Below are 21,804 nucleotides of genomic sequence, written 5' to 3'. Positions count from 1 at the left end.
CCTGTCTGTTTCTGCCTCCCTACACATCTCGTAAAATGATGCAAACGAAACAGCACGATTTCTTCGCAGAGCAAGGACATGTGGTTATGATGCTACGACGCTTTCACCGATGAAAGCATTGGTGTAACTCCATAAACTTTTGGATGAAGATGATAATTACCCGTTCATTTTGACTTTATTCCTTTAGCCGTACCTGTTTGTGTGCGTCTTACTGTGGATCACTTACTCATACGATTTTCATTACTTTGCGTTTACTGAACAGCAAAGTATTATAGACTTGAAAGAGCACCTCAAAGCCCAACAATTAAAAGCTCTTACATTGAGATCTGTATGATTATCCACAGTTCGTCCCTTGCTTGAGCAAAAGAAAAATTTGGACTTACACTAGAAAAGAGCGGTTTTTTATATTTGTCTAGGTCTGCAAGCATGCAAAATCGACGCTGCTTGGTTTGGCTGCTTTTCATTGCAACCATTTCCTTTTGTTTGCGCAACATCTAATTCGGCATGATCGGGAATTTATATACAACAATGTTTTTATTTATTATTTAGGACTTTGAGCACAACATTTCCTCAATCTCTTTCCAGGAAGCGATTGTTACGAGTATTTTCCCTATTTCTCATCAAACAGTTGGCTTAAATGGGTTTTCAAGATCTCTTTACCGTTCCCTTTCCTTCTTAGATAACGCGTAAGTTACAAGGAAACGGCACCCTTGTAAACATCACTGCGCCGTCGCAATGCAATTTCAACCGATCATAATGTTTCAATTCCATAATATTTAGAGTATTATCCATCGCTCTCTCTTCCGCACTGTGGTTCAGCAGCATACATGGGAACGTATGGTCCCTTCATGTACATTTTTAGAAGTACCACCGCATTCTCTCTAACGAGTACTTCTCAGCGTTGGTCTGGCACCACTTTGTCAGCTTGATAAAAAGCGAACAGCCTTCTAGTGGCAGCAGTGGTGACGGTATGTGCATCCTTCGTCAAATCGAAGTGCAAACGTCGTGTACACATCGAACCAGATATTTTTCTAATAACCGTGCTGTTGGTGTATGTCACACCTCGTGTACTGCAAAAGGATGTATTGCATAGCGCAAAGGCGATGTGCACCACTACACAAGCACAGGAAGGGAATAGGCACAGGCACAAGGAATTGACCGAAACAAAACAGCAAAGAACCCCAAAAGCAAAGTCATCTGTATAGGGAAACACTCGCGTACTCGCGTTAGAGGGAAAAAGAGAACAACCTCATAAACGTCGACATGAAAAGGCCAGTGTGCGGCGTACGGGCGTCGTCAAACATCGCCGATGGGTAATTTTCGGTTATTTTATTGAACAACGAAACAGACAAAGAAAATGACTACCTCGGATTAACAGGGATTATTAATTCGGGTGTAACCCTCTAACTCCGCTATCAAACCATAACCGATGATGCCTTATAGTATCTTCTAAAGGTTCGTTCGTCTAAGGTTTGTATTTTTCGATGGTTGAACATTTATTTGAAAGGTTCATCCAAGACACTTATGTGTAAAATACATTTTTTGCAGAAAATTTGGAAATCTGAAAACCTTATTTCCAAAGTGATAGAATTTCAACTCAAACGTTACGATATTTAAAAAGCACATTTCATTTAAGCTTATTTCCACCTCAGTGGCTATGTTAATAAGCAGAATTACTGTTTTTGGGGTTCGGAAAACCCACACGTCGTGCAAGAGAAGCCAATGCACTCAAAACGAGTGAGTGGTGCGGATTTCGGTCTGGCGACGTCAGCGGCACATTTTCATCACAAATGAAGAAGGAGCCTCCTGTCACCGTTAACAGCGTACGCTACTGAGAATGATTCTTCGACGAAATCAGCATCAGCCACAATCGATATTTTGAGCCCCATCTTCGGAAATCGAATAATCAGCAAAGCCGGTGTTGCGAATAGGCCTCCAAGAAGCTGCGATTTGACACCATTGGAATATTATCTTTGGGTGGAAGACAAATGTTACGAGAACAAACCAGAAACCATTCACGACCTCAAGACCCAAATTCGAATTGCTATTGCTGAGATAGGACCAGATACAATCGAAGATGTACTCAAAATATGTCGATCGAATGGGCTACTGCCATGCCAATCGTAGTGGACATTTGACTAAAATTGTTTTCCATGAAAAAGGTCTTTAGTGAACCTTTCAAATAAATGTTCAACCATCGAAAAATATTCAACCATTTTTTGTATAACCAAATGCAAAAACAAACCTTAGATGAACCACCCTGTATATATGTTTGAATGAACCGGATTCCAGACAATAAAATAACACAGGTTAAAATATTGCAGACATCGCTCTATATTGTTTAACCGAAGGATCATCTAGTTACTCCTCTATGGGTTACTACTTCTAGGGGTATTCCATAAGTTTTGAGCCTCCATAAGAAAAACCATATTTTATCGTTTGAAATACACTTTATTGATGAGTATGGTCACCCTGAACATCAAAACACTTGTTACAACAAGATTTCAATTTATGAATTCCATCCTTAAAGTGAGAATCTGCAAGGGCAGCAAAATACGCTTCCAAAGCTGTTATGACTTCATCATGTGATGAAAAACGCTTTCCATGCACGCAATTATTTAGGTCTGGAAACGCTAGGGGACAAATCTGCTGAACACCGTGGATGCTCCAACAATTCAAATTTTCAATTTAGTGTGAGGTATAACTTGAATTTCAGCGGTCTAGCTTGAATTTTCGCCTTTTTCGGACAACAACTGTAAAATGTACAGAGTTTTCTCTTTGTAGACCTCCATTGTTAACACCCTGTAACTCACAAACGAATGGAATAAACAAAAAACAATGGAAGCATTTTTTAAAGTGTATCAGCTTTAAAACGAGCCTAAACTTGAAACTGTACGATCGATACTTCACGAGATGTCGAATACTAAAGGCATCTATCGTGAAAAACGTTTTTAGACAGCCTGATATGAATACATTTAAAAAAAAAATTTCAACTTTTTCTTTTTTTATAATTTCTATAGATTCGAAGGACGACTGTAGATACGTTGAAAAGATGGCGATAAATGGAAGCGACATGAAGTATTAATATATTGTGCAGCGCAGTGCTGCTACTGCCAAAACATTACGACCGATTATAAAGAGGCCATTACTGTATGAAAACGTCCAACGGCGGACTGTCCTTCGTGGCTTATTTTGGTTGCGATACATTGTACCATTTGAAGCAACACTAGAATGTTTTGCTGTAGCAGATTTCCAACCAAAGCATCGAATTGTAGTAAAAGCAGTAGCACGACGGCTAAATCCCATGGGCCGTACCATCAACCGTACTCGTTGTTGGACATAACCGCTCGGATTGTTGCACAAAATGAGCCATTCCAGAAGATCGAAGAACGGTACGACCGCATACCAGAGCCTGTTCAGCGGCGTATCGTGTTCTGGTCCTTTCCACGCAATGAAAAGGACATTTGTATGTACAGTTCCTTATCGAGGTGAGTTTTTATATTTGAAAATGTTTAGAGTGAATAACAACACACTTGCCTTTTTCCTGTCCGATAAACATCATTATTCGATCATAAAGGAATTATTTAAATTGCATCACTTTACGTCTCTTTTTCACTATTTTTACTTCAATAGGGTTTCAACAATTAATTCGGTGGAATCGCAAAGTCTTAGTTTTTGCACTGGACTTAAGCTGGTTGAAACCGGTTGCGTGGAGAGTGTCCTTCAGGTCGGCTTCCATCTGAGTGGAATCGTGTGGTCACATCCACCAAGTCCAAATGAACGACATATTAATGGCAATAACAACGCCAACAGCAGTCTAGTATCGTCTTCCGGAAACCGCAATAATGAAGCCAGCTTCCCAGTACCGACGGCAAATCCAAATCACTACAACAACAATTACCATCATAATCATAACCATCATCAGCAACAACAACAGCAACACCATCATCATCATGCTCACCACAATCCTCATCAACATCATCATCACCAGCAGCAGCACCAACAACAGCAGATTCCACACAATCATCACGCCCAACCGCCGCCTCCAGCGCTATCGCCACCACCTCCTCCACCGATTGGTCGTCCGATTGTGGGACAACCACAGGGAGGCTTGGTGGTAGCGGCCGCAGGAGCAGCAGCGAATGGAGTGCCGCAACCTCAGCCCGGGGCACATTTAGCTGTTGTTGCACCGCACCCGATGGGACATGGAATGGGACAACAGTTACCTCTCGTTGTGCAACAGTATGGCAATGGTGCTGCCAATTTGGATCATCGAGATGCGTTTAATATTTCTCTGGCAGGTCAAGGTCAAGGTGCAGGTTGTAATGTTGGGTTCGATGAGAACAAAAAGTTCAAAGTTTCCGTTAGCTTCGATCGGTAAGCATTGAAGATTCGGCAAAATTGTATGACTTTCCACTAATTTTTTTTATGTTTTACCAACTCACGCTTAGATGTAAGATAACGTCCGTAACTTGCAGCTGCGATACAAAGGACATATTCTGGTGTCATCACGTCGTAGCTCTCGCGCTCTATCGTATACGAAATGCGGACACGGTAAAGTTGCGCGTACCGATTTCAGAGACACTACTGCAGATGAACCGACAGCAGTTGCAAAAGTTTATTCAATACTTGATAGCAGAACATCACACGGAGGTTCTACCGACGGCTCAGCGGTTGGCGGACGAAATACTCCAGCAGCGATCGGAGATCAATTCGATATGCGGTGCACCAGATCCGACCGCCGGTGCTTCTAAGGATGATGATCACTCGTGGCATTTGGATGAGACGCAGGTTTGTGAAGCAGTGAAAACCTACCTTGGCCAGGGTAGCTACTATTATAGCAGCAAACACCTCAACTCATTGTTTGGAAAGGTGCGCGAGATGTTACGAGCGCAAGACTCAAACGGGGCTCGAATGCTAACGCTCATCACGGAGCAGTTTCTAAGTGATCCGAGGTTGGTGTTGTGGAAGAATCACGGTACACCTATGACGGAAAAGTGTCGACAGCTTTGGGATCAGTTGGGTGCGCTTTGGGTATGCATCGTACTGAATCCGAAATCGACACACACCGAACGACTACACTGGAAGGCTCTTCTAGAAAAGTGGTCCAAAAATGAAGTGTGTCCTCAGGAAGATCCTGATCTTCGCACTACACCATCGAGTCGAGAAAGCGTTCGTGATCGTTCGAATCGCGAAAGGGAACGCGATAGGAATCGTTTTTTTCGTGAAAATAATCTCCGCAACATGATGTATTATAACCATCATCATCACTACCAGCAGCAGCAGCAGCAGCACCAGCAGCATCAGTTACAAAATAATAATCAGCCGCATGATGCCGGAGTTCATAATATGCATCGCAATCATGCCCACATTCACCATCGTTATGGGGCGATGAATAACCGTGGTAGTGGCGGTGTAGCGGATGGCAATCGGGATGCGAATCATCATGGCAATGATCATTACGATAGTTCCGAGACTGACTCAGACTCTGAAGAGGAGGTAGACGAAGCGAATGAGGAAGAAGGTGAAGAGGGTGTCGATAATGGGGTAGAAGAGGACGGTAATGGTAACGACGACGACGGTGGTGTACATGAAGTAGAAGATCCACACGGCGATCGGCGAGGCATAAACCACTCGCTCGAAGATGTCGATCAGGTGCACAATATTCTTCAGGACATAAACTTTTCCGATGGGACTGGAGTAGTGGGTGATGTTCGTCGAAAAAGACCTAACCGGGACGAAGAGAATAGCGAAGTACGTAATTTTATGAACCTTAACTTACTGAACGTTGCTGAAGACGATAGGTTACCGGTAATGATACCAGAAAATGATGATAGCTCGCGAGAATCGATGGACGTTGACGGAATTGAAGATACATCGTTGCGTCCTGGGATTGCTAATGCTTCCGGCAGTGGTCAAGTCGTCGGTGGCGTGGTGCTTGGTACAAATGGTTCCGGTGGTCCCAAAGTGAACAGAACGGTAGGATTCTTCCAGAACCCGTGTATCTGCGGAGAAGATAAGTGTGAATGCAATCGCCCAGTGTTTTTGGACGATATTAAACCTAAGAAATTTTTCGACTGTGTTGCTGCTTCGGCGGCTGCGGTATCCGTCGGAGCCACACCAAGTTTCGATGAGACCGAAGAAGCAAATCAAGATGGTATCGATCTTTCTAAGGATGAGGAAGACGATTCAAGCCTTGTGGCCGGTCGCGCAAACCAGATGAACGAAACTAGAACAGTGAAAGTTACCGCGAGGGATGAAGGGATCGATGGTATCCCAGAATCGGCAATATCCTCCTCTTCGTCCTCTAGTTCCTCGACGTTGCTGATAGATGGACTGCGCAATAATCAGAAAATTCATGAGACGAATTTCGTAACGCCTGGGCCCTCGGCATTGAATCGTACCCTTCACGATCCGACAGACAAGAAGGCGGTTGTTGATGACGATTGCGATGAGTGTGATAAAAGTAAAGGGAAATCAGTGTGTGATAAGATGGTCTTGGGTGATGATTATGCATTGGCTGGACCGAGTGGAATGGCACGTACAATTCATAATGAAATGAAGGATGACAAGGTATTTCTAGCTAAAGATGATATTGGAGGAAATGAAGCGAGGGAAATAGATGCTGCGTTGCTTGATTCAGAGGCTGGAACTAGTTCAAGACGCGTTAGCATGGAAGACGAACCAGTTGCTCTGGTGAATGGTTTAGAATCGGAATCTACTGCAGCACCACCAGAAGTAGCAGAAGCCGGTAGTCGAGTGAAACCCGTGAACGTGGGTGACGGAAACCATGGACCTGTTGCGGGAAGACCGTGCAAGCGGTTAAAGCTGAACAATGGTTCGTGGGTTAGCAAAAGTGCGAACAAGACACCAAGAACGATCTTTCATAAAGCGCTCGACGCCGTCAGCATGACATGGGACAATGAGCATCTCAAGCGCATTCTCGAGTCGGATAGCTACCGTTTGTCGAGCCGCAATTCGGTGCAAATCGCTGGTTCTAGTAAAATACCTACCACGAACCATCCAAGTGCTAAGTCCAACTTCAACAATGACGGCCAGCCCCTATGGCATGAGAAGATATCAATGACTGCAGCTCGTATCGATTCTTTGCGTTCCCATGGCCACATGGAAGCCGCCTTAAGACTTTCAGTGAGTGTGGTTCGGACAATGCGTGAAATTCAACGAGAAGCTCAAGCACTTTGGCTGCGTAACAAGCCTAAAATTCCTCAACAGCAACAACTGCCACAAACACACCAAGAAACTGGTTCCACCAGTTCACAGACGCAGCGTTGTAATTGCTCGCTTCTATCGAAACCGTTGCTTGCATTTAATGAGCAGCAGTCAGGATGTGGAAAGGAGTCAGTAAGTGGCAGTAGCAAAGGTGCTAGCCACAGTATTCCCATCAACTTCCTACCAACACTGCCTTCTTCTTCAGTGGGCGGTGCGCTAAATTCTGCCACGTTGCAGCAGCAGCAGCAGCCAATATTTCATCAACGCCCTCAACAACAACATCTTCACAACCAGCCGCCACAACCGTCGACCTCTTCAGGTATAAGACCAGGTTGTCAGTGTCAAACTCACCGCCATACACCGATGTTTACTCCTGCACTTCCCCCACCACCTCCCCCAACATCTGCAATGTTGCCAGATCATATGCCAGTACCGATGAAGAAAGATTGTTCTAAGTGTTTACAAATCAAATGCTACTATGAATCGGTTGGCTCTAATTCCTCAAAGCATAATGCTGGATCTGTGCAAGCCGTAATAGTAGGTTGCAGTAGCACTGGAGTACTCAATGGACATCATGGACAACAAAATCAAACACTGCCGCCACCATTGCATGGAGGAGGCGTGCAACGTATTCATCGTTCGACTGGAATTATTTGTAACTCGTCAAAATGTAACGCATACGTTACCATGCCGCTTCCACAAACATCGGAAGTGTACCGCAAAATGCAACATTGCTCATCGCAGCCTGGAAGCAGCCACCAGCAGGCACCACCACATTCTAGTCGTGATTTCCGATATGTGAAATTTTCGGGTGCACCTCCCCCCTCGCATCACCATCACAATCATAATCAACAACAGGGGCCGCAAATGATTGTTCCAGTAAGCGTTCGTCATTCCCATCCGCCGACGAGCGGAGCACAACCAATACCGTCAATATCTCGTAATCCATCGAGTACGGTTACAGGTTGCAAGTCCTCAACTAGCACTACCACAACTGTAGCCGCTTCTGCTTCTGGTGGTTCTTCGACATCGGTTATACATATATCTTCTACTAGTTCAGGACCATCAACATCGTCTACTGCATCAGGATCATCAATTCCTACATCGTTTTCGCTGTTTTCGTCATCAACGTCGTCGTCGTCGATTTCTTCCGGCAGCTCCTCTGCGTTGTCGGTGTCTTCCAGTAGCTCCTCTTCGTCGTCTTCGTTAGCTACATCATCGTCGTCTTCTGCCGTATCCTTTCAAACAAAGTGTAATTGTCCTATACACAAAGACGACGCTTTACAACAAATTCCCGTCGCCCCCGTGTACCATTCGCTGGAAGCAAGACCGATGGGCACCAGTGTATCATGCTGTATAAAACCAATCTGTTGCTCTCTAGCAATGCCCCATCCTTCGCACCATAACTTCGCACCGCAACCCCGCCCGCCATCTCCGTGCAGTGGTCTTTCACAGGCTTTCCAAGTGGCTGCACTGGGAACGTGTAATGGATGCTCAAAGCACAGTTCGTCGTCGACAACCATGTTCAGCTTAGGATTTTATGCAAATGGCGTCGGATCGTCCAGCTCATCATCCTCTTCTACAGTCCAGCCAGCGTCAGTTCACCAGCAACAACAAACACTCCCACCTGTTACACCTGGTTCGTCTTCAAAATCTTTTGATCAGTCCATGGCTCCTTCGTTCAGTGGTAACGATTGCGATTCGTTAGGACATCTGAGTGGACATCATCACAGAGACGACTGTCCTTTGACGCAAGCCAAAGGAAAACCGCATTCTTTTAGTAACAACGCTAGTGATGGCAATAGCAACGGTAGCTCCACACACAATCGTACTGCATCGAATGATGGCACTGCCACGACGGGTTGTCTGACGGTTTTGTTGGATCCTATTAAGATAAATCGAAAGACAAACTGTCTTGCAAAGTGCATAGACTGTAGCGTTGGATGTGAAGTGGAATTCCCACTCGATGCGATCGCATGCATTTTTGACTGTCTAACAGAGGCATCTCTAATGTCCGAGGCGATGACGGTGCAGATGAACGAGGTAAACCGCATGGCGTTCGACGCTGGAGGCGGAGCTGCTGGAATCGCAGGGGGAGGAAATGGTAATTTAGCTGCACCTGAAGACATCAACATAATAACACCAAAGTATCGCCACCTTCCGATAGCAGATTCTGTTGATCGTAATGAAACCTATCTCACGCTTGCCTTTGAGGCAGCCATTCTAGCGCTTAGCAAACAGCGCATCATGCCGCACGGTCTTTATGCGCAACATGTGATCTGCAAGCAGCAAGATCAGCTGATCCAACGGTTGCGTAGTATTGATTTGGATGCTGTGCTAGTCGGTGTATTGCGCAAGCTCAGTCTACAGCTGCTTGATGCAGGCCCGACCAGTGGACTCGGTGAAATGATACACCCAGAGTCAGTGCCTATGCATACTTTAGCACGATTTCTTTTTGCTTCGTTGCTAAATCAACATTCGGACCTAGCGTTTGACATTGGTCTACGGGCAATGCGCTTTCCGATACTAGAAAACATTAACGAAGGATCGGTGAATGGAATTGAGCTTCAGCACAACAACTTTATGCATTCTCCTTACCCGCGCTGGTGGACATTAGGTCATCTTGAAACACAGCAATGCTCCCTTAGTTCGACGATGCTTAGTGCCGCGAAAGGTGATACAAAACGACTATCGGCTGTGTTGCAAAATGCACGTCGCAACATTCATAGCAGCTCCCATCTGTTCAAGGTAAGGGTTGTGTACTAAATTTCGTGCTCTTAGTTGTTGTTACGCATTCATTTGTTTTTGAACTTTATCATTAATTCATTTATTTATCAACTTTAGCCAAGTTTTTTATCTATCATCATTTAGTAACATGTGTATTCAAATTTAATCGACAGTTTGAAACCATTAATATAACATAATAATCTGGACATTGATTTAATTCGTGCGGTTTTTATTCGACAATTTAGGCCACAATTCGATATTTAAGCCACGCTGCAACAACAAAACATACTTTAATGAAATTATTGTCCGGCGTTAGCTACTACTTACTCCCATCTTTTAGGTAATTCCGGGATTCATTGTCGATAGAACTCCTCGTCTTGAGAAGTGATCCAATCAGAGATCTAGTTTTTAACACTTTTATTAGAAGTGGATCGCTGGACTGCCAAATTGTTACTCATGCAACGGAACAAGTAATAGTCGGAAGAAGAAATATCTGGTGCATAAGGCATAACAGTTTCCATTCGACAGTTTCGAGATAGGTTTTGATCGGGTTGACGATGTGTGGTTGAGTGTGGTCATGTGGAAAAATCAGCTTACCATGTCTTTTATCGCATTCTTGTCGTTTTATGGCGTAAGCTTGCTTTAAACACATTAATTGTTGATAGTTGTCCAACAATCATTTCATTAGGTTTTCAAAATTCATAGTAAACTACACCTTTCACATTCCACCACCGCTGCAACATTTTCATAGTGAAAATTTCGCTTTGGTTGCGATGGACATGGTTCACCAAGCTGTATCCAGGACTTTTTGCGTCCAGGATTCGTGTAATAACTCCCCGTTTCATCACCAGTAACGATTCGATACAAGAATCCATTTTTTGCCGTGCAAGCAGTAATGAAAAATAGTTATAATATTATAATAACGAAAAACTAAAATTGTAAGCTTGATTTTTATATTTGAAATTTTAAACGCGAATAAGAGGAAGTTTTTTTTAAAATCATATGTTGTGTTAGAAAGAACCTGACATCATTATGAACCTATATTCTATAGATATGGTCTTCAATTCCTTTTTAGCTTGCCCAGGATGCATTTCGCTTTGCTACTCCAGATAACGGCCAGCGAAGCCAAACACTGCTGGGGGTGGCCTTCGAGTTGGGTCTCCAGGTTATGCGCATGACTCTCACCTGCCTTAATTGGCGACGTCGTGAAATGGTTCGATGGTTGGTGACTTGTGCTTCGCACGTCGGTATCGACGCCCTTATTTCGATTATGCAAAATTGGTATGTGCTTACATTGAGGATGCGGTAACGTTAGTGCTCTTTTGAATTGGTTTGTTTCTTTTCTGGCAGGTACCATTTGTTTACGCCAACGGAAGCGACCGGCCCGGTTGCGACCACGATCATGTCACATTCTACAATCATGAGACTGAATCTCAATTTCCGTCAGCAAGACGATCTCTCAAATTGTGCACGAACGCTAGCTTTACAGTGCGCAACAAAAGATCCGCCAAACTGTGCGCTGAATGCTCTGACGTTATGCGAAAACGATGCAATGGCCTTTGAAACGGCTTATCATATTGTCATCGATGCAGCCACTCACATTATGACATCTAGTCAGCTCTTTACCATCGCAAGGTAGGTTTACAATTATTTATTATTTTCATAATACAACATGGGATCTATGCTGATGTCGATAGTTTGTTGTTTATTTGACATTGCCTTTGTAATTTTAGATATATGGAACATCGTGGATATCCTGCACGGGCTTACAATTTGGCAATGTTAGCTATGAAGAACGTGCAACTAGCATACAACCAGGATACGCACCCGGCTATTAATGATATCCATTGGGCCTGTGCGTTGTCCCATTCGCTCGGAAAAGCGGAATTATCTAAAATGATTCCGTTAGTGATTAAAAACGTACAATGCGCCACTGTGCTATCGGACATCTTGCGAAGATGTAGTGTTCCTACACCCGGTTTGCACAACTTCGGGGCTCATGGTCGCGGTAAGTTTACGCTATTATTTTGAGGTTATGCCTTTATTTATAAAGAAACGTGAACTGCATACCCACTAGACCATCGTGACAGAAGACTTACATTATTAACAAAGAATAGTGATACTACTCGAACTACAAGAACTGTCTGAACTCTGTGGCTTTCTGTAATGACTTGTAAAAACACGCCGTAAAAACGGGCGGAGTCGTTTGCACCGCGCTAGCCAACCCCCATGTCGCACCGTTATCTGGAATCGAATCCGTGGCCAGCTGCGTGACAACTGGTCCTGGAATTACTGACCCCGGACCCCTATTACTGCTACTGCGAGACATCGACGAGCGTTACCGACTGTTCTATGAACAGGGCCAAATGTTATTGTTTACAATGTAGTTTAAACATTTTATCAAAACGCATCTGCTGTAGGTTGAGGTGTAGACCTCAATTCTTGCAGTTTTACAATAGATGGCTTTATTCACTAAATAAAACAAATATTTTTTTTATGAAATATGTGTTTTATAGCTACTATAATTACGCGTCTAATGTAGTATATGCAGATTTTGATTTTTTAGTTAAAGTGTAAACAACACCTTTTTTAAGCATTTGAACATGTCATGTTTTGTTCCTGGTAAATTGTATTTGCTGGGATTACTTTAATATGACGAAAAGTGATGTGCTCTTGCTGAGAGAACCTGTTGGATGTGCTTTGCGCGGTTTTAAAGTGGCGATTTTGGTTTGTAAAACCAAGAGCGACCTGAACAGCCGAAAAGGTTGATGATGAAGAATTGGCAGCATTGGAATGCATGTCAGATGCAAAAAAAAACTTGCAGAAACTGGCTGCTTTGCTTTTGCGGCTGAAAAGAAAGGAGGTTTTGTACCGAATCGTCATTGGTTATGTAAAGTGGAGTTATTACAAGTATCTACAAGTATGCACGCATAAATTCCTGGATTCCTGGCGAACCAGGTCCATCGCAACCAACGCGTAACTGGGCTGCTACATCAGGCGTAACGTAATGATTTTGACATTAACGATTAATGCCAAACTGCTGCGCCTCTGTCAAAACGTTTACGCCTCGCGCGAGGCGTAAACCCGAGCGTAATTATTTTTTTCATACGCTTTGCTTACAAACAGAGGATAATTCAAGTTCTTATTTGCTGGTATAGTAACAAAATCGGAAAAAACAGAAAAAAATATTCAGAAAACAATTAATTTCTCTTCTATTACTATTTTCTTGGACCACAAACACGAACGTAAACACGTTTCACATTTCGTTTTAATATTTTTGCTGCCACACGAAGCGTAAACGTTTTGACATTACAAATTAATTTTACGCTAGTTTTCACGCTTCGTGTAGCCGCCTAGTAATATTCACTTCGGAACAGTTATGCTGTGCATATGGTGGGATATGAAAGATGTGGTGTACTTTAATATTTTAAAATGTAATGAAATTATTCATGGACAATCCCATTGACAACAATTAATACAATTTGAATTATTTTATTTCATTTTAATTTCATTTTAATTTGAAGCAAATCTTTGGTAAAAGAAACCAGAATGGGACAAAAGTCATAATAAACTGATTTTTGAACATGACAACAAACGATCTCACATCGCAAAACCTGCCACAACCTGCCCCGAAAATGTCGGATGAACACTGTTAACCCCACGCGGTGTTTTCTGGATGTTGCTCTTTCGGACTACCATATGTTCCGTTGCACAAGCAACAATTCGGCAGCACAGGTTAACTTCTTATGAAAGTTTTGAAAAATAGGTCTCCGATTGGATCGCTCCTAAAGATGAGGAGTTCTATCGACACGGAATCGAAGAATTACCTGAAAGATGGGAGAAAGTAATAGCTACCGACAATACTTTCGTTAAGATAGTCATACGTTTGGTTGTGCAGTTAGGTTACAAATGTCGAATCGAAACTGCAAGCTTTATGTTCTACACCTTATAGATAGGGTTCAGTTCCACCATATTTTCCTTCTAAATATTATTCTTGACACAACGATAGCTAATTTCACATAACATTTTACATTTCACATAAAACAATATACAAGGATCATGGTAGTTCATGTTTCATGAAAAACGTGACGTTCTTACAAATTTTTAAATTTCACCTCCAACATCGGTTTTACTTATTCTATTAAAAAATGTAGGATAACTATTTATCTGTTTTATTCCAAAAAAAATTAAATACAAAACGAAAAATTCTAGTAGTTGTGAAGAACGAAATGTTTTCCCTATTTTTCGTTAACGAGAAACAATTTTTTAATATTTTAGTGTTAAATATTCTACTTCTTTTAGGAAATAATTTGAGACAGTGTATCAAGCTTAGTTACGATCGAGAACCACTTAATCAATTGCTGGAAGCAGCCGTTTCCGCTTATGTGAATACCACTCACTCACGGTAACTATAAATCAATTACTAATCAAGGATTTAAGGATTTGACAATGTTGTATTCAATTATCTTTTCAGGTTGTCACACATCTCACCGCGCCATTACAGTGATTTTATTGATTTCCTTAGCAAAGCTCGCGACACCTTCATGTTGGCCCGCGATGGACCAGCCCACTTTTCTCGTTTGATTGAAAACATAACGATTGCATACAAAGGCAAGAAAAAGCTCGTGCGACAGGTTCGACAACGTTTCCAGTTCGTTTAAACTAGGAATTTATTTCACGGTTCTTATCCTAATTTACCATAGCTGCAACAATTTTTAAGCCTATACAAAACAAAAACAAGTAAAAACCGCAAACGTATGTTCCCACTACATCAATTATTTGAATCTCGCCCTCGCTATCGGTATATATATTCAGGGTGCGTAATCACGACAGGGGATATTTAAATGTTGGATAACCGTTTTCTGTCGATGTTGGCAAACGAACAAGATTTAGTTTAGTTTGACAACATTTCGGGCATAAAGGGTGCTACTGTCAAAAATTAGTCAAACAAAAACAATTGTAAATCAGTCAAACATTTTATTAAAAAATTAAGTAATATTTCTCTTGAAAGCTTATCATTCGACCCTCCGTCTTAAGGAATGCGAATTGCCGGACCTTTCGTATTACTCCTTTCAGCAACTCTTGCACAGTTCTCTTGGTCGCTGTCTTTGGTGCAGAACGCCAGTTTTTTTTTAAATTCCATCTCACTGACAAACTGTTTTACGAGTCCTTTTGAGGTTCCGGTCGATGATGGCCCAATATTTTTCGATTGGGCGTAGCTCTGGCGTGTGGAAGGGTACATGTCTTTGGGCACCACCTGGACGTTGTTTGCGGCATACCACTCCATGGCCTTTTTTCCCATAATGACAAGATGCTAAATCCATTCAAAACAGAAAAGAACCTTTTTATTTTTTTAGTAAATGCAAAAGACGTTCATTTAGGTAGTCTCGGATATACATTTCCTGCTTGATGGTGATGGTACTGACCGCGATGTAAATGGCACATTTTAAACCATACGAACAGATAGTCTGCCATACGAGATATTTCTTTGCGAATTTCAACAGCTTTATGTTCTTGCAAATCTCTCCCACCTTTGCTCGTCCAGTTACCGTAAAGTACTCCGATTCAAGAATCTGTTTAAAGTTTGCCGTAATATAGGTTTCACCATCCTGCACTACGCAGAAAATTTCGTGAACAACTCTATGCACAAATTCCACGATCGTTTTCTGTCCGACATGTTTTGCTTGTCGTTGCGATTTTGAGTCACTAGTTTCTTGTAGACAGCCAGACCAGTACGTTTCTTAGCTCGATTCACGGTTATAGACGATATTTCCAGCTTGCTTGCGACATCTTGGACGGAGAGTGTGGGATTCCGCATGAAACAACTGATCACTCGTTTCGTTGTTTTTGCGGTCTCCTGGTCTTCCACCATCCAATGTTTCTGACGTTCTACGAATACTTTTAATACTTTGGTGACCATTGATTTGGCCACGTTCAACAATTTCGTAAACTTGGCGCGCGAGTAGTTCGGATTTTCGCGCTGACGGTGCAAGATCTTAATACGATGCTCCTCTTGTTTCAACGCCATTTCCATAAATGAAGAGCAAATGACTAAATCGAATAATATATAATCGAATGTACAGACACACATCTTTAAAATGAGACATGTACAGGATTTTTTGATGCACTATGAAAAATACTGCGTTAAGTTGAAGCTGACCAATTTTTGACAGCAACACCCTTTAATAGCAGCAATTTTGTTAAAAGCAATGTGATGTTAGCTTCAGTTCTTCAAAGGTCTTCGGTTGGCTGGCATAAACCTTACTCTTCAAATAGCCCGACAGAAAGAAGTCAGAAGAAATTCGGCAACAGTTTTCACAGTTGAACGATTATTTTCAATGAGCGCTAGAATTTCAGCCCGCTTTTTGGCGCAAATTGATTCATGATTAAAACGGCATCGACTAACGTATCAAAATCTGGCTGATTTAAAAAAAAATAGACTGACATGTGGCGGAGTTATCCAACATTGAAATATCCCCTGCCATGATTATGCACCCTGCGTATACCAGCGTAACTTGATTTTTTTTTTTTTTTTATATTAATGAAAACATGTCTGTTCCATTCTATAAATATTGAATTTCTAATTACTAGGTAGGGTAACAAATTTGATCAATCATTGTCGCGATTATCTTTGTCGTCAAGTTCTATGAGGTCGTATGCATTGGCTGCTAAGAACTTTGGCCTAAAATGCATTAAATGACAAAAGCCGAAGTAGAAGAAATTGAATTAATGTACAAGTATTGTACTAGGTAAGTATTGTAAGTAGTACAAGTATTGTACTGTAGTACAAGTATTGTACTGCTTATAGTATTGTATAAGGTTGGTTACAAAGTAATCCATTATTTTCACAGTAGATAACTTTAGTGATCGATACCTCGCGAAGTATCGATCGAACAGTTTCTAGTTTGTGCTCGTTTTAAAGCGGAAACTTCTTCACACCTCAAAAAACACTGTCACTATTTTTTGTTTACTTCATTCGGTTGTTTATTCCATCGCGGTAAACGTTGCATCGATGGAAGTCAACAAAGAGAAAATTCGCTACATTTTACAATTTTTTTTAAATGGTGAAAATTCAAGCTGAAATTTTGCATAGCGTCTATGGTGCCAATACTCCAACAGCTAGCTGCGATAAATTTTGATTTCGTCTACCCGATTCAGTTATTTTTTATGTTAATGATACATCTCGCCCAGCTCTGCCTCGAAAATGTCGATACAATCACAGAAATATTCAAAGTTGATCAGCATGTTTGAAGTCAGAGCGTCGATCAGGAGCTGAAGATTAACTATCAAATAGTTTTAAGTCATTTGCGCAAAGCTGGATACACAAAGAAGCTAGACGTTTTGGTGACACACCAATTAACACAAAAAACGTGATGGATCGAACTTCCTTGTGCGTTTTTTCACTTTCCTTCCTTTTTTCGTTTTCTTGTAATTCCAAACGGAATGAAATCGACCTATTTCTTAAACGAGTGGGTACTTGGGATGGGAAATGGGATAAATACGACAATACTGAATGAAAATAATAGTGGTCTAAGCGTGTTGAAGCATCTTATCCTGTGGTCAAACCAAAACTTACGGCCAGTAAGGTTTTACTGGGTATGTCTTTATTGGGTGGGTCTTAAAAAGAATCGTTTATTACGAGTTGCTTCCGTGTAACCAAACACTAAATCGAGATCGCTACTGTCAACCGTACTGCACCGCACCCTTTTGAAGCTAGCGATTGACCAGAAACGGACAGAATTGACTATCAGATTATGGTATTAGGTATTATGTTCAACCACCAGGACAACAACATGTAACATAACACCAGGACAACAAAATGTAACATTCAGTGAATTGTAAGAAAGTCTGGGAGGCTTGGTTCGGATGTTTTAATGCATCCACCGTATAGTCCGGACCTTACACGCGATTTTTATTTTTGCGCATTACAAAACCGAATGATGAAAAACTGAGATCAAAAAAGGATTCATCAATAACGACTATGCCAGAGGTCTCAAACTCATATTAGCATGTGGGCCGCAGTAGAAAGTAACAGCTAGTCACCGGGTCATGTTGTTTCACTAAATTTTACGCACTTTGATTTGGTTTCGATTTGAAATAAATCGTATCGTTCACTTCTGTGCCGTCAGCTAAACCGACAAGAACCTTTTCTTGTGATTTATTGCTGATTATTCTGACTGGTATAACGTAATTATATACTCCGCGGACGTGGCCGCGAGCCGCACAGAACAGTTTCACGGGCCGCGTGTCTTAGACCTCTGGACTAAGTCTTCTACAAGAAGGGCCGCATGAAGGAATTTTATAAAAAGCAACAAATTTATCAACAAAATGGTGCATATTTTAGGCAAAGCGGAACATTGGAAACCTGTTAAACGTAGTTTTGAAGTTCACCCAAAAATAATGGATTACTTTTAGCCAAGCTTATATATCACGATAATAGTAGTATTGTAATTCAAAATTGCATCACCTACCCACTTTCTTTTTGAAGTTTATTGTTTTAATGTTACGTTCTATATTTCAATGTTGGTCTCTTATTTGATGCACAGATTTTTATTGTTGAGATTTCACGGGCTTTAATTCATTTTTCAAGCATTTAAATTCACCACTTTATTTGGGTTTGGTATGGGGCCTTGCTATAGATTGAACCGAAATACCGAAATTAAAGTTTTCATCTGGGCTTAGGTAAGTGCAACATGCAAACACACGTCTCTCACGACAAAGAATTGATCTCAGTAGCAGTCAGTTGCATTTAAAGTTGTATTGCCAGATTACTATGTTCCCAGATTACTATGTCCAATACAGCGACGATTCTTTCACAATGTAAAAAGAAAATGCAACTTTACAAAACGGACACACCAGCGCCTGGAAGTTTTCGACGATAGAGTATGCAAAGAATTTGTTAAATCCTATAAGAAGAAGCTATAGAAGTTGCTTAGGAGACGATAAAATATGAAATGAGAAAGTGTGACTGTAAAATAATAAGTTAAATAAATTAAAAGCATAGTGAATGATTTCCCGACCGAATCGAAGCAAACGATAGAATTATCAAATGCCAAATAATACAAATTGAAAAAGAAACGTACTGATTTTAAGAAAGCAACCCGAGCCATGCCACTGCGCATCGCATTGTAAACCAACAGCAAGACACAACATTTTATAGAAAACCATGTTTGTATTGTTAATCTCATGAATTTATTGCATTTCTTGAACGTGTCACGTAATTCCCCATTGACATGCAAGCTAAACAAAGACAAACAAAAGAGGAAAGGTTGGATTCTACATAACATTTCTTTATTTATCATAACAATTATTCGGAGAGGACAGAATCGTTTTATTGGCTTATCCGTTGAACTCCTCATATTTTGTTGTGAAACTTAATTATTATTAATCTAATGTATCATTTACTACCGGAATTTTCCAATATTTTTCACCTACCTCGATTCTCTTAGTGTGGTTCCGAAAGCCAGTTTTAGTTAAGCTTAGACGTTAGGATAGCGAAATATTACAAAATGGGAAATTGCTCTCTAAATGAAATGAAAGAAAAGTTTGGAGTTGCATGAGAAAGTAGAAACTATGATACTAATCATTCTAGCAGTGCCCCGCTTTAATGAATACACTGAAATACATTTAAAAGTAAAAACAAAGCTAAACAAATAAAACCATAGCAGTTCATGTTAAAACCATAGTATAGCTTATGGAACTACTATAAAGTAAAATTGATACTATTGCATTGATAGACGTAATTTATTCTGTGACTTTTGGTTAACGAAACACAAGAAAACAAACTGTGCACATATATTTTTATCAGTATTAGTACATATAAACAATAAAAAAACGCATAGGGTATAGGAATACAAAACCATACTTTTTGGTTGCTCGTAGTTCAAGCTGATGAAAATATCAAAACTGCTTTTTCCTTTTTTTCAGTGCTTTTGAGGGAAAATGTTTTCTTTGAACAAAATGAAAGGGAAGACAACATCGTGACACGAAAAACCATAAATACCACAAAACGCCAAACTCGAATGCTCTTCCAATTTTTTATGCCATGCCCTTTCAAACGATTTTGCATACTGTAAAAAAATACATTGTTGTGAGCTAAAGAGCGGCATTAGAAAAAAAAGAAAACGAGAAAAAGACACTGATGTTAAAGTTAACATCCTGCATCATTGTGCAGAGTATGCACTGTTCGTTGAACAACACTCGTAGAATCATAATCACGAATATCGTTGCCATACGTGCATCATTCCTGCTGCTCTTTAGTTTTTCATGCAAATTTTCTTGGAATATAATACACCCGATTTCGGAGTCGCCCATATAATTGGCCCAAATATTGTGTGTTAAACATTTACGTGGTGGCCAACAAGCACCTATTATACTATCATAAATTATATCAATGCTAATAGTAACAATATTAATGGATTATTCCCTTAATAATATTGATTGTAATACAATGAGAAAACTTAACGATAAAACGATCTTACTATTTGCAATAGTTAAGAAAGATAGCTAAATTTGACATTTCTTACAATTCAAAACACAAACGCAGCATCGCCTCGTTCCTACCGTCGCTTTGCAGTTTGAGATATACGAGGAGGTGGTACTAGAGTCTTCTGTGCACCTCGCCGAAGACGGGATCTAGTTACGATGTTGAGAACGTAATAAAATCTCAGGACTGGTTATAAAAGATACATGAATAAGAAATTTAGGAACTCTAACCAATGTAGTAGAACTAGCTGCCCAGAGTGGTTTAGACACAAAGAACAAAAGAGGAGGAACAAGCAGTGTTTATGCAAAATGGTAATTAACAATAAAATAAATTTAACATAAAATCAAATAAAAAAATGTACCACATTTAAATCAATTTAAAATATGGCAAATATGGCATTCTAACGAAAGAATTGATGGACTATCACATACAAATTAACACCAAATCACCAAATGTATGTATGAATCACCAAAATGACCAAAATGAAATCAATTTGAGCCCGATTTGCATACGGATCTTTCGCTTACGATTTAGCAGAAAGAGACGCGCTCCCCAACTTTAGAATACTAGCTGTTCCTGGCGAGCGTTACCACGCCTTATTTCATCCTCATTTCTCGTTAATCCTCCTTTTCGGACGATTTCAGTGTTTTGCTGAAATTAACCTAGATTTGATGTTGAGGGGTTTGTAAAGAGGGGAAGGATTTGAAACATTCGTCAGAATTTCACATTCGCAAAAACTCCCACCCGCTGAATTTGGTTCGATTTGCACGAAAACAAAATTTGTATTACATTGTATCAAAAAATTGTATTTGATAACATTTCGGGAGTAATAGCAGAAATTTTCGCTGTGATGTTAACTTTGAGTTCTTCAATGGTTTTCGGTTGGCTGGCATACACCTTACTCTTCAAATAGCCCAACAGAAAGAAATCAGAAACAATAAGCACGCACTGGCTGATTTGTCAAAATCGACTGAAAAATAACGGGGTAATTTAACATTTAAGAAGTATGTGTCATGATGAAACAACAAGTATATAGATTGGGACAATCACGCACGAAGTGGTTGGGTGCAATGACTTTTACTAACGCATCTAGCTTAGGACTTGAAACTGCCGTTTCACAGAGGACAGGCGTAGATCAGTAAAGAGCGAACTTCTAGTTTTTACGCTTCGTGTGGCCTCCCAGTAACGAATTGTTTTTACGGGAGGAGTTGTTGGTCCCGCGCCAACGCTCCTTGATTGATTGACTGATTGCTCAAAATGGTCGAAATTTTCACCATAAGTTACTGGCATGTGTAGCAACCTAACGCCATAAAAAAATCGAAAATCGTAGCCCGCGGAAATGCAAATGTCGCAAAATATTT

General features: G+C 40.8%; 1 protein-coding gene across 1 annotated transcript; it reads left to right on the top strand.

The window, feature by feature from the left end:
• The first annotated feature begins 3,231 nt into the window (after positions 1–3,231).
• On the top strand, positions 3,232–14,618 carry LOC131207644 (uncharacterized). The gene is made up of 10 exons (XM_058200265.1): positions 3,232–3,488; positions 3,634–4,377; positions 4,452–5,879; positions 5,913–8,303; positions 8,388–9,978; positions 11,033–11,238; positions 11,308–11,592; positions 11,691–11,965; positions 14,260–14,362; positions 14,432–14,618. Exons 1-10 carry the CDS (start codon positions 3,232–3,234, stop codon positions 14,616–14,618), a joined length of 7,467 nt encoding a protein of 2,488 aa, XP_058056248.1.
• The last annotated feature ends 7,186 nt before the right edge of the window (positions 14,619–21,804 follow it).

Source organism: Anopheles bellator, chromosome 2, assembly GCF_943735745.2.
Source record: "Anopheles bellator chromosome 2, idAnoBellAS_SP24_06.2, whole genome shotgun sequence".
Lineage (NCBI taxonomy): Eukaryota > Metazoa > Arthropoda > Insecta > Diptera > Culicidae > Anopheles > Anopheles bellator.
This window is presented reverse-complemented; position numbering and strand designations above follow the sequence as displayed.